This window comes from Agrilus planipennis, unplaced genomic scaffold (assembly GCF_000699045.2).
Source record: "Agrilus planipennis isolate EAB-ADULT unplaced genomic scaffold, Apla_2.0 scaffold1, whole genome shotgun sequence".
Lineage (NCBI taxonomy): Eukaryota > Metazoa > Arthropoda > Insecta > Coleoptera > Buprestidae > Agrilus > Agrilus planipennis.
Window position 1 is genome coordinate 4,390,874 of NW_020442466.1, and position 16,905 is coordinate 4,407,778.

A 16,905-nucleotide genomic window follows, 5' to 3' on the forward strand; every position below is an offset into this window, starting at 1 on the left:
TAAGAGAAACAAATAAAAAATAAACTATAATTCATTTATTATTAAGATAACAATACAAACAATTATGTAGCAACTACAAACTTTACATATATTTTTAAGTATTTATGTAGGTTCAATATTTTGTTGAGCAACAGCCTTCTGTGCTTTCGATAGGTTCAGCTTTGTATTGCTGCTGTAAGCTACGCTCCTTACTTCTTCTTCAATGGCTTTATTTAGATTCTTGGTTAACAGCTTTTTCATTTTCTGTTCGCTCTTCATTTTACTCTTTTTTGGTTGAATAGGTTTATCTTAAATAGATGAAAATAATTAGTAACTGATTAACAATTAAGAATAGCTAACTTACTGATTCTTTTTGCTAGTGAGGTAACGTTCTTGTTGGGCTTTTTTGATTTTACTCCTTGTGGTACTTTTGTTTTCACTTTTAGTTTTCCTTGGGCCATGGCTTATTAATTATATATCCAAAATAATTAAGAAAATTGTTTATTATATATTATTTTCAATAAAATTTCTTAAAATAACCTTACTTTTAAAAGTCAAATTGCTAGGTTAGAACTATAGAATAGAAGAAAGAACATTCTTTGGGAAGTAGGAGATAAAGTATCTCCATAACAGTATAACTTTTACAATTTAAAAAATCATTAAATCATTATATATAATTATGTTATTAATAAAATAAAGCAGCATTTTTTATCGCGTTCAATTTTAAGTCTTTAGTGTACTATTTTAGAGATAATTTACTTAAAACAATAGTAACAGGTATAATTTTTCTTTAGGTTGGCATATTGGGGATATTTACACAGCAATGTTGGCGATCAATAACGACTGGGTGCGAAGGTGGAAGTGAGGTTGACAATTGAATTGTAGTCCTTCGTTGTTTTCAAGTTTTTTATTATAGATGTACATATTCAGTTCTTTTCTAATTAATTATTTTTAATGTAATATGGCATTATGTACTCCCTGTGGAAAGTTACACTTTTTTTTCTTTTATTCATAGTATTTATTACAGGTTAGTTGAATTTACTTCTGTACTTTGTTAGAAACATTTCTTATGTTTTCTTGTAATTAGGGTCTAAGATTCAGCAATATGCTGTAGACGTAGGACGCAACGCAACGATACCATGTAGGATTTCCAATACTCCTAGTGAAGTGAATTGGGTGAGAAAAGGAAAGGGAAGGTTGACAATTCTTGATGATGGTTCCCTTTTTCTGAATAACGTTAGTCTTAACGATAGTGGCATTTATTTTTGCATTTCATCAGGAGAAGATGGTAATGACTTGAATTACACAGTTAATGTTAAGGTTCGAAGTAAGTAAAAGGTTTTCTGCATTTGTCATTAATACAAAAGCGTCGTTTCTTTGTGTGGTAGCAACCCCTAATGCATTAAACTTCACTGTACATCCGAAGACAGTGATTGCACTCCTCTGCTGGGATGTATTAAATACAGGTGGTTATCCAATAACTGGCTTTGCAGCTGAGTACAGGTTGTTTAATAGTAGTGAAGACTGGAAAGTGATATCTTCTAGAATAAGCTCAAATTCAGTAAGTTGGTTGTGTTTTTTATTTGGGATACTAATAATTGATGCTGTTAATTGATTTAGCGAACTTATGAAGTCTATAATTTAAAACCTAACACCACTTACACATTTAGAATGTGGGCTACAAATCAACTAGGTCAAGGTGCTATCACTGAAGTGCATAAAACTACCTTACACAATAACCAAAGTGCTGGTATGTAATTAATTGTCTTTTTGTGATAGAATGTATTCTTTAATAAACATTTTTGGTAGAATTAGCGAGACATTTTTTGACAAATGCCCATACATTTGATACCAGGGTATGGGCCATTGCTGTAGGCATTGTCATGGGTACCCTTTTAGTATTAGGAACTGGTACTAGTCTTCTTCTCTACCAAGAATGCCGAACACCTAATGGTAAGATACTCTATTAATAATGCCATCACTGTGTACGTCTTTTTATTAATTTGTTAGCGTTTAATTAGGCTCTGATGCACAAGAAATAATCGAATTGGTTCCGAATATAATTTTAAATCCGGGGTTTGAAGAGCGCGGTGGTCTCGCTGACGAAAATTCTAATAACGAAACGGCTGTTCATCTGAATAATAACAGCGTAGTTCAGCCCCAGAACATGTAGATTTGTCTTTTTTGTTGCTGAAACGTGATATCTGATGATAAAAAAATGCTTCCAAAACGCAGGTGTTGTAGTGGCTTCGAAAGTTTTCGTATTTTGTGTCGTCAGAAGAGGAGTTCCATTTACAAAACAGAAAATATTTTTTACATTAGAAAAGGACATTGCCAGGAAAGCAAGGCAAATTTTCTTGAAACTAAGTTAAGTTGTAATCAATGATTACATCTCAAATTCATTTATTTTTGGTTTCACATTAAGTGTAATCATTGGTTACAGCATAGAATAGACGAGGCAAATTTGACTTACTTATCTAGCATTTGGAACTATTATTTTAATACTGACAATTATTTTTTAAACAACGAATACATTCCAAAAGAAAAAAGAAATATGGAAATGGAACTTTGCTTTCTTGAAGGTTGTGATAAGCAGCTGAATTTGATAGAGTGTTGTAGTGATAATATTGTTCTAGTCTTTTAGTTTTCTTTTTATGTTTTGTAGACGTGCCATTTAAAGTGCCATATCGAATAATAATAATCATTTATAGGACATAAATAACACACAAATACTCTAATTTCACAATTTACTAGCTTAGTGACTCTTTCTCTCTATTTCAAATTAACATCTACGTGGCTCTAACGTTCTGATGTCTAAACAACATTTTGAAAATTATTAAGACTTTAAATTGAATAACCCAATAGATATTTTTATAAATTTTTATAATTAAGTACAAAAATAACAACAACAGTTACCGTTTTGATCTTGTTTAGTTCAAATTAAATTTTTTAACTGATTATTTGGACGTTAATTTAACTGAAGATGACACCGCAGGTGTCGAAACGTATTTTAGTTTTTTTTTTACGCTGAATTTGTGTTTTAGTGTTTCATTTAACTTCATAATTAATATTAATCTCCAAACAAAACAACAATTCGGTCTTATTTCCCTTTTATTACCTTTTCTTACAAAATGATTCTTATATTAATAATGAGCTTGTATTGTACATTATGTAGTATGCAAAATATTACATGCTTATTAAATAATTCTAAATCTGATTAAAGAGAAAACAAATTAACACATTTTCTCTAACTTTTCTTCCTTTTCTAAATTAGTTAGTAAGTATTTCTATTTATTTTTAGCTTAGTAGAAGCAAATGAAACAGTAGATTATTTGGTGAAAAAAAAATGCAGTGCCTAAATAGGTAGTTTTGTAATTTATATTTATAAAACACAAAAAAAGAAGTAAACGAACGTAGACTGAGACAATTTACAAAAAAGTAAAAAGAAAAAACGAAGTAATTAAATGCAAGATATTTCATGAAGTAATTAAGTATTATAGAAGACGTACGCTTTCTAAATGAATAAAAAATTAGAATTATTCAACAACTTGCATTCATTTAGATATATAATGAAAAAAGTCTCACAAACTTTAACACGTATATACACTTATTTGCATTTAGACAGTCTGAGTTTGTAACCAGTTTAGCTCTTAGAATGTACACAATATTTTCCTTGAACCGTATTCATTTACTGTGTATGCAGTGTGTAACAAAAATCAGAAATATTAAATTCGATATATTTAAACTTATGCTCAATATTCCTGGCTTTTGTTGCACACCGTGTAATAGATAATTGGGTTTGATTAAGTTAAGAGAATGTCGCAGTTTATATAATTTTTTATACTTTTTTTCGACCATAATTTCATGTAAGTGCCATTTTTTGTACTATTTTTATTTGCATTTAATTTCGAAAAGAACCAGGAAAAAAGAAAATGATTGTGACTATTAAATAATAGAAAAACATTTCTTCCTAAAAACGAGATTGAAAAGTTGGTTGTATATGTATATTAAACGCTATATTAAAGTAAATGTTCCTTTAATTGTGGACAAAGGTTGTGCTATGTAATTGATGAAAAGACAATGGTTGTAATTTATACTCGATTTAAGTTAGAAGGTAATATTTGTACGGTTGCCATTAATATTGTATATTTTCATTACGTAATCGGTTTTTTAAATGTAATAATGAAAAATATATAATTTATTGGTGGCAATATAAGCGAATCGCTTGATATTGTTCTGTTGCTGAATTGTACTGTTGAGTGTTGTTCATGTAAAGTGGTTTTTGGATCGTGTTAAGAATAAGAAATGAAAGTGCAATGTGACGATTTTCAGTCCTTTTTTTCGTCTTGGGATTCCCTTTAATCGTTTTTTAATCACTAAATAAGTAAGTAATAAGGACCTTTAGAAGAAAATGAATTGCACAATTCTAAAAGTTTTAGATCCCTGAGTGGATGTAAAACTTTTATAATTCTAATATTTTGAGAAAAATTATTGTCCCTTGACGTTTGTTGTCCTGTCTCAATAATTTAATTAAAAATCATCACACTGCACTGTATCCATATAAATTTTTTTGTTAAACAACCAAATAATTAATATGATATTAATCAGGGTTTTCTAAATTCCTGTTGGACAGGTAATACTATTTATAAAACGTATTTAAAAATGCAATTATTTAGTTAATCAAACAGTTAACACATATCAAAATATCCTTTTATTTTACAGTAACGATCTTGTACATATTTATTTATCTTGTCTTTATATATACTTTTCAATTAAAAAGAAACCTTTATATTCAAATATATTTTTGAACTGTGCAATAGAATATGGACAAATGGTTAATTTGTTAATTACTACCTGTTTAATTAACTTTCTGAGTATAATAATTAATCTGCAATATTATCTAAATAACGAAATAATTGTAATCTATGAGTATGTTAAATTTAATGTAAAATATGTAATTATTTTTATCTGTTTTTAACTTTATACGTTCCTGGTTATTTTTATACTCGATTTATATGTTTATTATTATTTACCAAAGGTTACGTGTGATTGTAATTGATATTATACTGTATTTTGTATTATACATAAGCTTTTTTCTATACACATGCTTAAAGTTTTATACGTTATCACGATAAATAAAAATTCGAAAAAGTTTACCTCTTTTATAACTTAAAATGTAGTTATTTAGGTATGATAACAAAATAATACAAATACTGAACACGAAGGGCAGGAGTAACCAATTGAAATTGTTGAAGCTCATTATTTTCTGCGGTTTTTTGGTAGAAGTAAATACTTTAAGTTTAAACAATTTAATTATGACATTACAGTAATTGTCTCCTTTCTTTTGCTAGTTTACTTCAAAACTACAAAGAAAAGTGTTGAGATTTGTTCATTTTGGAATTCAGGGATTTTTCCAGATTAACAGATTTATATTAGAATAAAGAAGGTGAGTTATTATAAATTAATTTGCAAGCACATGTTGCACTTATATTTGATATTTCATTCTTAGTTATCTTTTGTGTTTCCCTTAGAAGAGAAGTGGATTAAGAGGATAATAAGGATGACATTATTTCAGAGGTCTCTGAGAATTAAAGACGCGGGCGACTGCAAATATAAGGTAAGTGTGTATAATTACCTAAGTAATTAATACGGTACACATTAAACGGGGACTAAAAACGTGTGTATTATCTAAGAATAATATTGATAATATTTAATAGTGTTATCAACAAAGACACATTGATTTCATTCTTATTTGTTTGTTTATAATTATATATAAAAGAAATTATTAATGCTGTCAGTACAGGCAGAGAAGGGGCAGTATTTCGTATGCTGAAGTGTACGATGTGTTGCATACCTAAATAGGAAACAGTTCCTTTAAATCATAATGGGTATCTGTTATCTATGATCTTTATCATTGATTACTATACATCTATTAAGAAACCATAATGGCCGGCATCAGTAACAATGCGACAACAATTGAAAAAGAATGATGGCCGACAACTGCAACAATTAGAAAAGAATGATGGCCGACAGCGGCAACAATTAGAAAAGAATGATGGCCGACAGCGGCAACAATTAGAAAAGAATGATGGCCGACACTACGTCATAGTGGAGCAATAAACATGGTCGGGGGTAGGGGGAAAAACTAGTTATTTTAAGCAATTTTATGAGCTTTCAGAATCTGAAAAAATTCTAAACAAAATGCCTTTTACAATGAAACAATACTTTTTAGACGTTTATGTTTGTTTATTTACAATATTATCTTAATACAAATACTAATTGGCTAAATTAGGTGAAGAAATAACATATTGGTCATAGTTTCAACATGAAAGAAATAATTATCTCTAAACCACACGAATAAAATAAGAAAATAACAATTTTTACGCGAAAGCATCTTCTCTATCTGCTCCGCTTCCATCGCCGTCTTCTAATGAAGAAAAGTTTAGGAAATGGGCAGGTCTGTGGACTTCGTGATAAAATTCTTTTGGATTTGCCAATTGCAATTCATACTTCATGTTAGGATCATGCCGGACACCTTAAAAGAGATACACATATTAACCTTTTATTCGTAATCGTCATTAATTTATCATATTCTTACCCATAAAGTTATAATTCCAACTGCCCTGTGCGGGCACCATGAAGAACCCGAGGAATCTGTCAGACAGCAACATCTGCACCTTTTCATAATGACTTGGCAGGTATCCTTTCGGATTATTCCCTTTGTCTGTGTTCTGCCTTCCCCATTCGTATCCAGAAGGCGTTAATTTGTATGCCGTGAGAGAGCACGAACCGGGGGTGAATGAGCATGTTATTATAATGGTTTTCTCTCCGTCCCATGCTGGATTATCGGCCATAAGACGGGCGTGGGTAGTGATGTCTTGGGGCGACAATTGGGGCAGTTCGTTGGGCTGAGTATGAATCCAACCTAGAGGTTCCATGTCCTTTAAGAAGGGATGATTTGGAGGTGTGTGGGGAATATGCACGGTCTGATGAGTGCCCCATTGTGGGGGTAACACTAGACACCGTAGTTCTTTGACTTGAGGGTTATCTGGAGGACTCACGCCGTACAAAAAGGCACAGATCTATAATAAGTATAGAAAATAATTAGAGGTTTTTATTTGATTAAAAACACTTTTAATATTTACCTGAGCTCTGAGATCTGAGATGGTGACGAACTTTTTGAGCACGTTCTTGGGTAGAATGTACGTGTAACCAGTTTCTTTGATGTCGTCTGAACTGACATAGATGTGGTTCGTACGCAGATGTAGATTGGTGGCTGAAATGGCCCTTACTCGCCACTCGGTCTTTGAACTGAACGTTTGTGTCTCGTAATTGCTCGTGGTGCTTGTGATGATTTCGTCTCCGTGCTTGTTGACCGTTCTGGTTGTTGTGGCTGTTAATTGCGACTGTTCTTTCGTTTGTTTTTCGATTTCTGCGATCTGTTGGCGTTGTGCCGAAGGGGCGCTGATTTCCATACCCAGAATTATATCACGGATTTCCGACTGAGTCAGAGAAGCCACGTTTACACTAAACAAGAAAAAAAAATTGTATAAAAAAGGAAGGCAATTGAGAAAGATATCGACGACTTACTTGTTCTTCTTTCCATAATCGGCTAAAATGAGGTCTTTTAATTGAACTTCCACTTTGATCCATTCTTCGTCAGTTAGCGTGGGCCATATATGATGAGGTTCGGTAATAGTTGTCTTGTCTGGTTTCAAAATAATCTTTGTCCTTTCAGTGTTGACATGTAGAGCCCTTAAGATCAAGATTAAACGGGAGAATGCCTACAAAGAAATAAAAAATGCAATTAATTGCAATCATTATATTATCCCAAAAATGGTAAATTTACCGTGTAAGACGAAATGGTTTTCAGCCAGTCATCGTATAAGTTGAAGAGTACCATTTGAGGCTCTGTAGCTTTTAGTATGAGGTCGCCAAACTTTTCGACTTTGAGACAGGCTTGGAAAGGTAGTTGTAATTCTGATCCTTTAATTACGATGTTGGGGAAATCCAGAAGATGCACCTCCAATGGATCCAACATTCCCTTTCTGGTTACAATGATCTGTTTAGGCTGTTCTTCTACTGGGAGAGAACGAATAAGGGCGGCGACTTCTTCAGCAGTTTTCCATTTTGCTAACTGTAGTCAGGGGGTAGGTAAATTTAATTACTATTATTTAATAAGGGACTGGGGGCATAATATTTTTTACTAGCAAATTACTGACTCACCTGTCCAAGACGTTTCTGTCCTGCCCATACACTTGTGTGAATAATCTTTAAGAAAAGTTGCCCAGTTCTAGGATTAAATATGAAGATAGCCCCGTTGATGGGTTTCGTGGTCAAATTGCCCTCAAATGTCTTATGAATTGTGACCCTGTATACGTTTGTGTCGTCCACAAACCAAATGATTTGATTAGAGAACAATTCCCCGTAATTTTGACTGGACAGATAAGGTTCTGTGGGTTCACTGGAGTACAACTGCAAAGCTTTTCGAATGCGTTCACGTAACACGTATAGAGCAGGGTTGGCCTTCATTATTTTAGCCATTGCTTGCTGGATGAGCGGTTTGCAACCAGGGAACCAATTACCATAAGCACTGAAAATAAGAAAATAATCAGTTTATTAAAGTATTTTGTGAAGATTGTTTTTAATTACCTGTGTAAATTGTAAGCCAGATCGATAGCGATCAAAACTCCTGTGGGGGAAGGATATATTGACATGTTATCTGTCGTGTAGTCCAGGAATTTGGCTCGGGCGTACCGTTCAATGTCGTGGGAATCGTAATCCCCCCATCGAAGTTGCACGTCGATCCAGTACTTCTGTGTTGTTGTGTTGTCCATCGTATCTCTGCAATTAGTTGGAAAAAAACGTTTATATTTTAGGTATAATAATCTTGTAGTTAATTGTCTACTTGGTATCTGCAAGCAGGGAGGGTCTTGAAACATTCCATTTGTATGCTGAGAAAAGAAGAATGTCGGCACACGAAGAGTTCATTTTGTAGGACTTCCTGGGATGGATTGTTTCCTTTTGGACTGTTTCTATTTCTAATGCGTCCAGTTCTTGATCGAAAACCTGCAACGATAAATAACATTTAGATAAAAGCGTTCTAATAGTATTTTAAAAACTTACCTGACAAAGATCCATGACTATAGATTCGTGTACTTTTTGCCACAAATGGGCTCGGAATATCTGAATGAGTGAGATTTTCAGCGTAGGTATTTTACCATGCATAAAAATACCAGTAAGGTCGAGTTGGACTTGGAAACCGACGTAAACGTTAGCCCTGTTGATAGTCGGTGACCACCAGAGGGTGAAACGACGATTGGGAATCTGATTAAGACCGGATCTTTGAGCGTTAGTCAGTTTCTTGTATTTCATAGATTCCTCGAAACCTGACGCCTTTTCCCTGAAAGAAAAAAGAAAATAATTTAAGGACTTTCAATCGAAAAATAAAATTAAAATAAAATCTTACCAGAAAAGACCTTCCCACGTTGGAAAATATGTCCCCTTGAAGAGGGTGTGTTCTAGGATACCCTCAACACCTCCCAAGGCCTGAATCATATCAGTTCTGTAATTGTTAAGGTTCCAAAGTTTACCATCATGTCTCTGATGCGTCCACCAGAACGGGTTCTGCTTCAGGACCTGATACTGCTTGAATTCAGTCCTTATACGCCAACCCTTATCGTATGCCAACGTGTGCCTGTCTTTTTGAAAGAGAGTATTAATTCTGGGGATCCCACGGTCCCACGAATCTTCCAAGTCTTCTAATGTGAGCCGCCTGAAAATAAAACAATTATTAAGTAATTAATTACGACAAAGAAATTAAATTTAATTACCTGTTTTGTGCGTTGGCCTCTTGCCTCTTTAGTGCGTACTCTGCCCAGACTCTTTGGGAATCTATAAATTCGGATTCCCACGGTTGAATGTAACGATATAAATTTGGGATGAGCTGGTCCTCGTCGTGGCTCATACCGGACCGGAAATGGGTGATTCCTACATCGGTTTGTTTTGACCATCGCAGATCAGACTAGGAAAACGAAAATAATTATTATTTGCATTTAGTTTTCTTTGGGTGACATTTGTTCGACTTACTTGTGGTATAAGAACGTGTCCCATGGACAACATTCCGAGACCTCCGAGTTCTTTAGGGGTGTAGAAAACTACGGGGGGAAATCTGCTGGGCATTTTGGAGTTTAAGCCGATTTTTATACGAGTTTGAATTTTATTTTCGCATTTTACAAGAAGATCTAACAGTTCTTGGGTGTTGACAACAGCCTCACGAAAATATGTCATCAAACCAATGAGAGCTGTGTTCCATTTGTTTACAATCTACAAAGACAAGAAAGTCAGCCTTAGAAAACAGGAAAATATATTAATAAATGTAAACCTTTGTGAATGTAGTGGATCCTGATGCCATAAGAATCTGTCTGACTCTGTTATGGAACCTTTGCATTGATTCGTCATCGACCCTTAAGAAACATTGGGCGGTTCGTTCTTTGCTTCCCTCGTGCTGTAAGTTCCATACACCATCTCGGTGAGTGAATTCTTCGTGTTGTGTGCGACACTGTGAAGGTAGTAAGCAAATTAAAACTTATTAATTCCCACAATACAACACAATATGATTTACCTTTGGTAATATACGACATTCAAATCCACACATGTTAAACAACAAATTTGGATTATCTTTGGAATAAACGCTCACGAAGCTGTTTTCCCATTGTATGGTGGTCACTGAACGAGGTAGACGGTTTTTGATGTCCCAGAACACAGCTCGACCCCTGAAATATCAAAATCAAATCACATTGATCACAAATCTACGTTAACTGCTTACAAATTGACATCGTGTTTCATAAGCCTCATCCTAGCATCCCTTGGCCAACACTTTTTGTTATTGTAACCAACAATATTTTCGTTGTTGGGATCGGGATGCTCTGTCAGGTATCTTTGTATAAGTTCCCTGGCCTCGTCCGCAGTGAATCTAAAGAATATGTGTATGCGATCCACATATCTGCAGTATAACCGTATTGGATGACACGTTTCAGTTGCGGTGTCCTGATAAGTAAGAAAATCGTTGGGCATTTGTGGGGGACCTGCCATTTCGCTCGCCCGTTGTAAACCCAAGACGAGAAGATCAAGGACCAAACCGTAATACTGAGTAATGAAAGAAGCGAATTGGAGCCCCCTTATTATACCATAGCTGTTTGTATGGTTCATGTCTTTATAATTGATGACAACGTTGTTCTTGGCTGTCATGTAGTCGGCGATGTTGTGGTCGACAATTAGACGGAGGAGACGATTCAGTAGGGTCAAGTCGATTTTTTCATACAGTTTTTCGAACTTTGATTCTAACAGGACGTTACACTCGCCTTCTGATACGTCCCAAATGTCCTGCAGGTTGTTAATACCTAAGGGAAGAAGTAGAATGGTATTAGAGTTATTCGTATAGGCTTTTGATTTTGGTGAAAATAACGACAGCGAAATTCTTACCTTGACACCACTTGTAAACCAGAAGGGGTGGAGGTTCAGTATCAGCCGGTTTGATCCATGGAGGAAACAGGCGTCTTTTGTCGGCTTCGTACCATAGATACTGATCCAAGTAAGCATCAGTGATTTTTTCCAAAGGCTCTACGTCGTACACTGGTATCAAGTGACTGTACAGATCCATGAATTCAATACCGACCTATATAAACAATTAGAATCACAAAACGAGTCAATAAAACGTAGTAAACACTTTAAGGAATAACTCATTACCTCTTTAAATGCTCTCTGAGTCAAAAGGTGTCGTTTTATCCTCGACAGGGCCTCGTGAGGGTTGTCATAAGCCTGTTCTATCAATCCTAATTCTTCCCTTTGGCTCTGGTTCAGACGAGACTTGACACTGTAAAAGAAATGCAACTTTATTACTATCTCACACAAAACAAGTTAAAAGAATTTGATATTAATTTGTTCAGTTTGCGCATGTTTCCAACCCTCGTCCGCTTCGCCTGTGCAAAGTCAGAGCGAGGATTGTCAGCCTACATTTTGACTGACTTCCGGACCCCTGCGCGACTCATCATTACAAAAGAAAAACTGCAAAACAATTAAGAAGAATTCAATAAGTAAAATAAGTACCTGTAGGCTTCTTTAAGCCTTTCCAGAGCCAGGATAAGGAGTTTCGTGTCATGTTTGTAAGACAAAGGAGGAAACGGAATGGGGGCGAAACGTCTAGACTCCAACCAATGTACTGTCGTCGTGTAAATAGCCACGGCTTCTTCGGGAGATATATACGGTCCATCTTTTAAATAATTGTGTTGTCTTTCTTGTTCAGCTTTGAGATACAACCTGGTCAGACGTCCCAAATTCTTTTTGCACACTGTTTTGTCTACAGTAGCACCCCTACGTATTCTTTCTCTGTTGTAATGGGCCGTGTTAGTCCACCAGTCAGCCTTCATCTTCACATATCTCAAAATCATGTTTTCAATCGGTATTGGTAATCCAGGAACCTAAAACAAATAATTAAAAACACCACATAGATAATTAATTAAGGAGTTTTGTGGATGTTAGTACCTTCCACGGAATGTTGGCCTTCCAGCACCTCCATGCTTCTGATAGATGCTGTAGAATAGTTCGGGCCTTATTTTGCTTGATACCTTCGGGCATCATGTCCACAATATCGTGCATGACAGAAGCCCTTAGCTCGAGATCGAAATGCGACTCCACTCTTTGTTTCGTAACAGTTTTGGCAACACCTTTTGAATGTCGACCCTCAAACTGTCTCGATAAAAGATTACCGAGCCATCGTTCCAAAAGAGGAGTGATGCCACGCATGAAGAACAGCCACACGCGCCAGCCGGGGGCCCAGAATCCACAACCAGGACCTTTACCAACCGGGCCCTGTGCAGAATAATTGTTTCTTTAACCATCAGATATGTAAAAGATAAAGGTGACACTTACAGTGTTAAATCGGTAATAGATTAGATGTTTTAAGTCTTTGCACATTCTAATTTGTCTCATTAGCTTGTACTTGTACCTATACATTCCTGTTAGTTGGCCTACATGTGCAAAAATATACTGAAGACCGTCTGCAAGCTGGAATGCGTCAACGTTGTTTAGTCGGTACTGAACATGAGAATCGATTATTAACTTTGTCAGTCTTAAGATTTCTCTACACAAATGGAACGCTAAAAATAAGACAAAATTATTTTTCAATCGTGAAAACATTTTAATGCACAACTAGGCAACATATTATTCTATTAATAATAAAAGCAATGCAGTTACCATTTCCAAATCTGGACTTCTTTCTTTCCTTTGTTGTAAGGGTTTTGACAGGTTTCAAGTTGAAGTTGTAGTCCAAATGTAAGTAGTTTAAGTTTTTTCGATGGATGAGGAGATTGAGCATATTGTACCCTTGACGACACACCTGTAGACCAGCCTCTACCCAATCAAGAGTGGTTGTTTGGAAGAATTTGGTTGCTTTGAAAGACCGGAATAAATATCGTTTTTTCTGTGCTTTAGGAGGTCTATGTTTCAGGGCGTTCAAAACGAAATATTTAAGCAGTTTTTGATAGCTGACCCGAACCTTGACAGGCTGTCCTGGAGGACAGTGTTCTTGGTACCACGATTTTACCAAAGGCACGTCGATAGCCCTTCGTGTGCGTCCTTAAAAGGATTGCGTTAAAACAAAATTGATTTCACGCAGAAATAAGACAATACCTGAACGTAAATTAAAGGGTCTTGGGGCCCAAAGAAGGGCTATTCCATTAGCAGTATTGTCTGTGTAAAGAGGGGTCTCCAAAAGGAATGGTTGCACAGCTTCTGGAAGAATATATTCTTCATCATCTTCTGGAAGGGGTTCCAGACTTTTTACAGCGTGTCGATGGGAAATGGGATTGATTAGGGGGTCGAAATAGAAGGCTGGTAAGTCAGGATCTTCTGTTTTTATGTAGACGACATTTGGGGTGTGATACCTAAAGAAAACATTAATATATTTTAATACCTGTTTTTCATAAATATTTGTGTTAGTATTTAGTACTAATTAGTACTAAAATATAAGGCCTATAGTTAAGGGACCAGATTACCCCTTGTTTCTTTGTTTGTGGTACCCAGCAAGTCTTTAATTACATTTACATAAAGAATGAATATCGACCACGAAATTTCCTCTGCCACACATCTAGTTTCTTGCTGTAATGTCTCAACAAGCAAGAAAAAACTTAAATGTGGCCTGAATATAGACAATTTTATATTAATTAACTTTTTCTTACCAAGACAAATGAACAAAGTGAGGCATGTTGTTGTAAAGGTAAGGAAAGGCTATCCTGTACTCTGTCCTAATTGGCTGTCTAATTATTATTTTGTTTATATCGTTAAACTCGTTCCAGTCTTCATCACTGTGGAAGAAAATGCAATTAAATCGATTTAATTAAAAGATAACAACAAATAGAAATTGTCCATACGCTGGGTTCATGTCCTTGATGAGAGGCTCAAATTTGGGTCCACCAGGTATTGCCATATTCAATGCTTTGGCTGTGAAAAAGCTTTTTGTATCGAATAAGTAAAAGAAGTTTGTATCAACCAAGTCTGTCAACAGTTGATTGGCAAGTCGATATAAAGTTGCCATCATGGGCAATGTGAGGTTCCATTTTCGATATGTAGGGCCATTAACATGTCTTCAAATATATTAATATAGATGTTACAAAAAAGAATAATGCAATTATAGTTTATTACTTGGTTCCTAATAGTGGTTTATGATCATAAAACCATTTAAGAACAGGAGCATCTTCTTCAGTGTCTAGTTCCATTTGAATAGCTTCTAAGGGCTCCACATCTAAGACATTATCTGCATAATCCAATGGAGGTTCCTCATCATCAAACGGAGGAAATCTCATTCTTTTAAAGTGTCTTCTGTCTCTTTTTTCACGTCTCATCATGATCCACATAGTACTGAAATGATAAAAAAAATTGAATTTATAGTAAAGACATAAAACATATTTCCTTGAGCGTCTTCTTACCCCCATTGTGCGATATATATGGGCTCAATAACCCATGGGATCTCATTCACAAATGTTATAGCTCCTGTTATGTGATAAAGGACTTTGACATCCCGAATTTGTTCCCATGGCATGGGCATGTTTTCCAAAAGCTTCATAACAGCATGGGGCATGTATTTTAAAGCTCTAAAAGTTATAAACATGCTTAAACTACTTCAAAAACAAACTATAATAATAATTAGCATACCCTAAGTAAACCCTTTTATCATGCCGGTACTTTCTACTGCTCATATCACCATGATCTCTGATGATTTTTCTAATATGTTCTGGGGGCATATCCTCTTTCTGTGCATCTACAAAACCTAGTTTACGTTTGTCTGCAAACCTCTTTGATTGCAACTGATGCCATTTTTGAGCTGAAACAAACATTATCACTTTTATACTTATTTTGTGGGTAGAATAAGCATTTACCTTTCTCCTGTAGTTTGTCCTCGGTCATAATATCAGGTTTTGGATGAGGTGGTGGTATTTGCTGTTGTAAAGCATGGGCATGGGCCTGAGCGGCTGCAACCTGGGCTTGTGCATGGGCTGCAGCTGCAAGCTGTTGCTGCTGGGCCATTATAGTGGCCCATGGGTTAGGACCCAGTAAATACGGGGGAATTGACATTTTAATATGACCTATAATAAAAATTATTGGTTATTTTGGATAAAATAAGGAGCGAGTAAATTTAAGGTTATGAGTGATGAAGATATGATTTTAATTTCTTTAACAACTAAAGGACGTTACAAATATGATCGTTTTATATGCAACTACTGCTGAAATTGAAATTGATTATAAAATAGTGGTAGCACACCTGCTTTTCTGGTTTACAGTAAGTGTTTCTAACCTGTTCTTCACTTTCTATCTTAGCATTATACACAAACTAAGCACGTAATAAAAATTTAGTTTGTAACTGAATTACCATATACTATTAAATTACACACACATAACACAGTAGTTCTTTATTTATATTTTTCTCAATCGTTTGAACGTTTTGGAAACGTTTTAACAACATAAAAGACGCCGACAAACAGAAGTTTCACAAATCTATGCAACACTTACAGCATGCTTGTATAATTTTACAGACTTTGGGTAAACGTTTTATAAAAGTTATTCTAGATGCCAGCACAATATGCTTAGATTGAATGAATGTTGTGAGGAGACGGCGTTAGGTGGCGCGTTAATGCACTTCGAGCATCTTAATAAAAATATCCCCGCCAAATCAAATTTAAAATTTGCAGCTGTACGAATAACATGAATAAAACAATTAAAACTTCAAATATTCACGTAGCTAATTGGCAAATATATTTTTCATAATTTATTCTTTCGTTAATTAAGATTTATAACGGTTAGGCGTTTTTAAATAACAAAAAAAATACCTTGTAATGTTGTAAATAAGGGTTCCATTATTTCTTATCATCATTTTGCAATTACTTATTATTCGTTTATAAACAGTAAGTCAAGATCTATATTTACAATCTAATTGTAATGAGTTTTTCGTGTTTTATAACAATGACGTGTTTAAAATTGCACTAATTACAATGCGCTAGATTTAATAGATTACATTTATAGAATAGTGTTTGTTCGTTGATTCCTAAACAAACATTAGAAAAAACTGAAAAGAAGATCGTGATACAACGGTATTAGGTACTAAAATGCTGTTTAGTTTTTCTTCAGTTTTTGTTTTTGCTTATAGTGTACTTTTACTTATTATACAGTGTAAGTTAATTGTCTTTTCTGATCTATTTTGTAAGATTTTCGAGTTACAATTGCAATGATTACAATTTTAATATAATGAAAAAAAAAAAAGAAATTCGGAAAACTGAGATTACTCTTTTTTTTAGCGCCTTTCGGTAATAAAATATTTTGTTGTGTAAAAGCTGAAAGATCGAGTAGAAGTACGCCCTCACAGAGTTTCGATAA

General features: G+C 34.8%; 3 protein-coding genes across 5 annotated transcripts; 1 reads left to right on the plus strand and 2 right to left on the minus strand.

Annotated features, from left to right (window-relative positions):
- Positions 1-20: 20 nt before the first annotated feature.
- On the minus strand, positions 21-551 carry LOC108734208. Its single transcript, XM_018465656.1, has 2 exons — positions 344-551; positions 21-287 (listed from the first exon to the last, which is right to left on the minus strand). The coding sequence occupies exons 1-2, from the start codon at positions 438-440 to the stop codon at positions 103-105; spliced, it is 282 nt and encodes a 93-aa protein (XP_018321158.1). The 5' UTR covers positions 441-551; the 3' UTR covers positions 21-102.
- Positions 552-825: 274 nt separating this feature from the next.
- Positions 826-2,188, plus strand: LOC108734541 (protein sidekick-1). Of its 2 annotated transcripts, none has more exons than XM_018466151.1 (6): positions 826-1,006; positions 1,067-1,306; positions 1,368-1,540; positions 1,600-1,729; positions 1,789-1,932; positions 2,001-2,188. In XM_018466151.1, exons 1-6 carry the CDS (start codon positions 949-951, stop codon positions 2,150-2,152), a joined length of 897 nt encoding a protein of 298 aa, XP_018321653.1. In that variant the 5' UTR covers positions 826-948; the 3' UTR covers positions 2,153-2,188. The 2 variants fall into 2 exon arrangements, with proteins under 2 accessions (XP_018321653.1, XP_018321661.1); XM_018466159.1 differs by having other exon boundaries at positions 1,990-2,169.
- Positions 2,189-6,210: 4,022 nt separating this feature from the next.
- LOC108734195 (pre-mRNA-processing-splicing factor 8) lies at positions 6,211-16,027 on the minus strand. Of its 2 annotated transcripts, none has more exons than XM_018465643.1 (29): positions 15,830-16,027; positions 15,414-15,620; positions 15,190-15,358; positions 14,964-15,128; positions 14,680-14,895; positions 14,409-14,621; positions 14,217-14,342; positions 13,669-13,922; positions 13,234-13,614; positions 12,910-13,136; positions 12,523-12,849; positions 12,088-12,458; positions 11,728-11,854; positions 11,464-11,656; positions 10,808-11,381; positions 10,604-10,754; positions 10,364-10,540; positions 10,069-10,305; positions 9,813-10,003; positions 9,449-9,754; positions 9,106-9,382; positions 8,888-9,048; positions 8,632-8,823; positions 8,206-8,572; positions 7,829-8,116; positions 7,570-7,763; positions 7,125-7,506; positions 6,578-7,061; positions 6,211-6,514 (listed from the first exon to the last, which is right to left on the minus strand). In XM_018465643.1, the coding sequence occupies exons 2-29, from the start codon at positions 15,607-15,609 to the stop codon at positions 6,360-6,362; spliced, it is 7,101 nt and encodes a 2,366-aa protein (XP_018321145.1). In that variant the 5' UTR covers positions 15,610-15,620; positions 15,830-16,027; the 3' UTR covers positions 6,211-6,359. The 2 variants fall into 2 exon arrangements, with proteins under 2 accessions (XP_018321145.1, XP_018321137.1); XM_018465635.1 differs by having other exon boundaries at positions 15,797-16,027.
- Between the last annotated feature and the right edge of the window lie 878 nt (positions 16,028-16,905).

Coding starts and splice junctions, on each gene's coding strand:
- LOC108734195 (XM_018465643.1), bottom strand. CDS start 15,609: ATGTCAATTCCCCCGTATTTACTGGGTCCTAACCCATGGGCCACTATA. Junction 12,850..12,909: donor TCTATTACCGATTTAACACT/GTAAGTGTCACC, acceptor TATTCTGCACAG/GGCCCGGTTGGTAAAGGTCC. Junction 6,515..6,577: donor TTGGAATTATAACTTTATGG/GTAAGAATATGA, acceptor ATCTCTTTTAAG/GTGTCCGGCATGATCCTAAC.
- LOC108734541 (XM_018466151.1), top strand. CDS start 949: ATGTACTCCCTGTGGAAAGTTACACTTTTTTTTCTTTTATTCATAGTA. Junction 1,007..1,066: donor ATTCATAGTATTTATTACAG/GTTAGTTGAATT, acceptor TCTTGTAATTAG/GGTCTAAGATTCAGCAATAT. Junction 1,541..1,599: donor CTAGAATAAGCTCAAATTCA/GTAAGTTGGTTG, acceptor TAATTGATTTAG/CGAACTTATGAAGTCTATAA.
- LOC108734208 (XM_018465656.1), bottom strand. CDS start 440: ATGGCCCAAGGAAAACTAAAAGTGAAAACAAAAGTACCACAAGGAGTA. Junction 288..343: donor CTCACTAGCAAAAAGAATCA/GTAAGTTAGCTA, acceptor CATCTATTTAAG/ATAAACCTATTCAACCAAAA.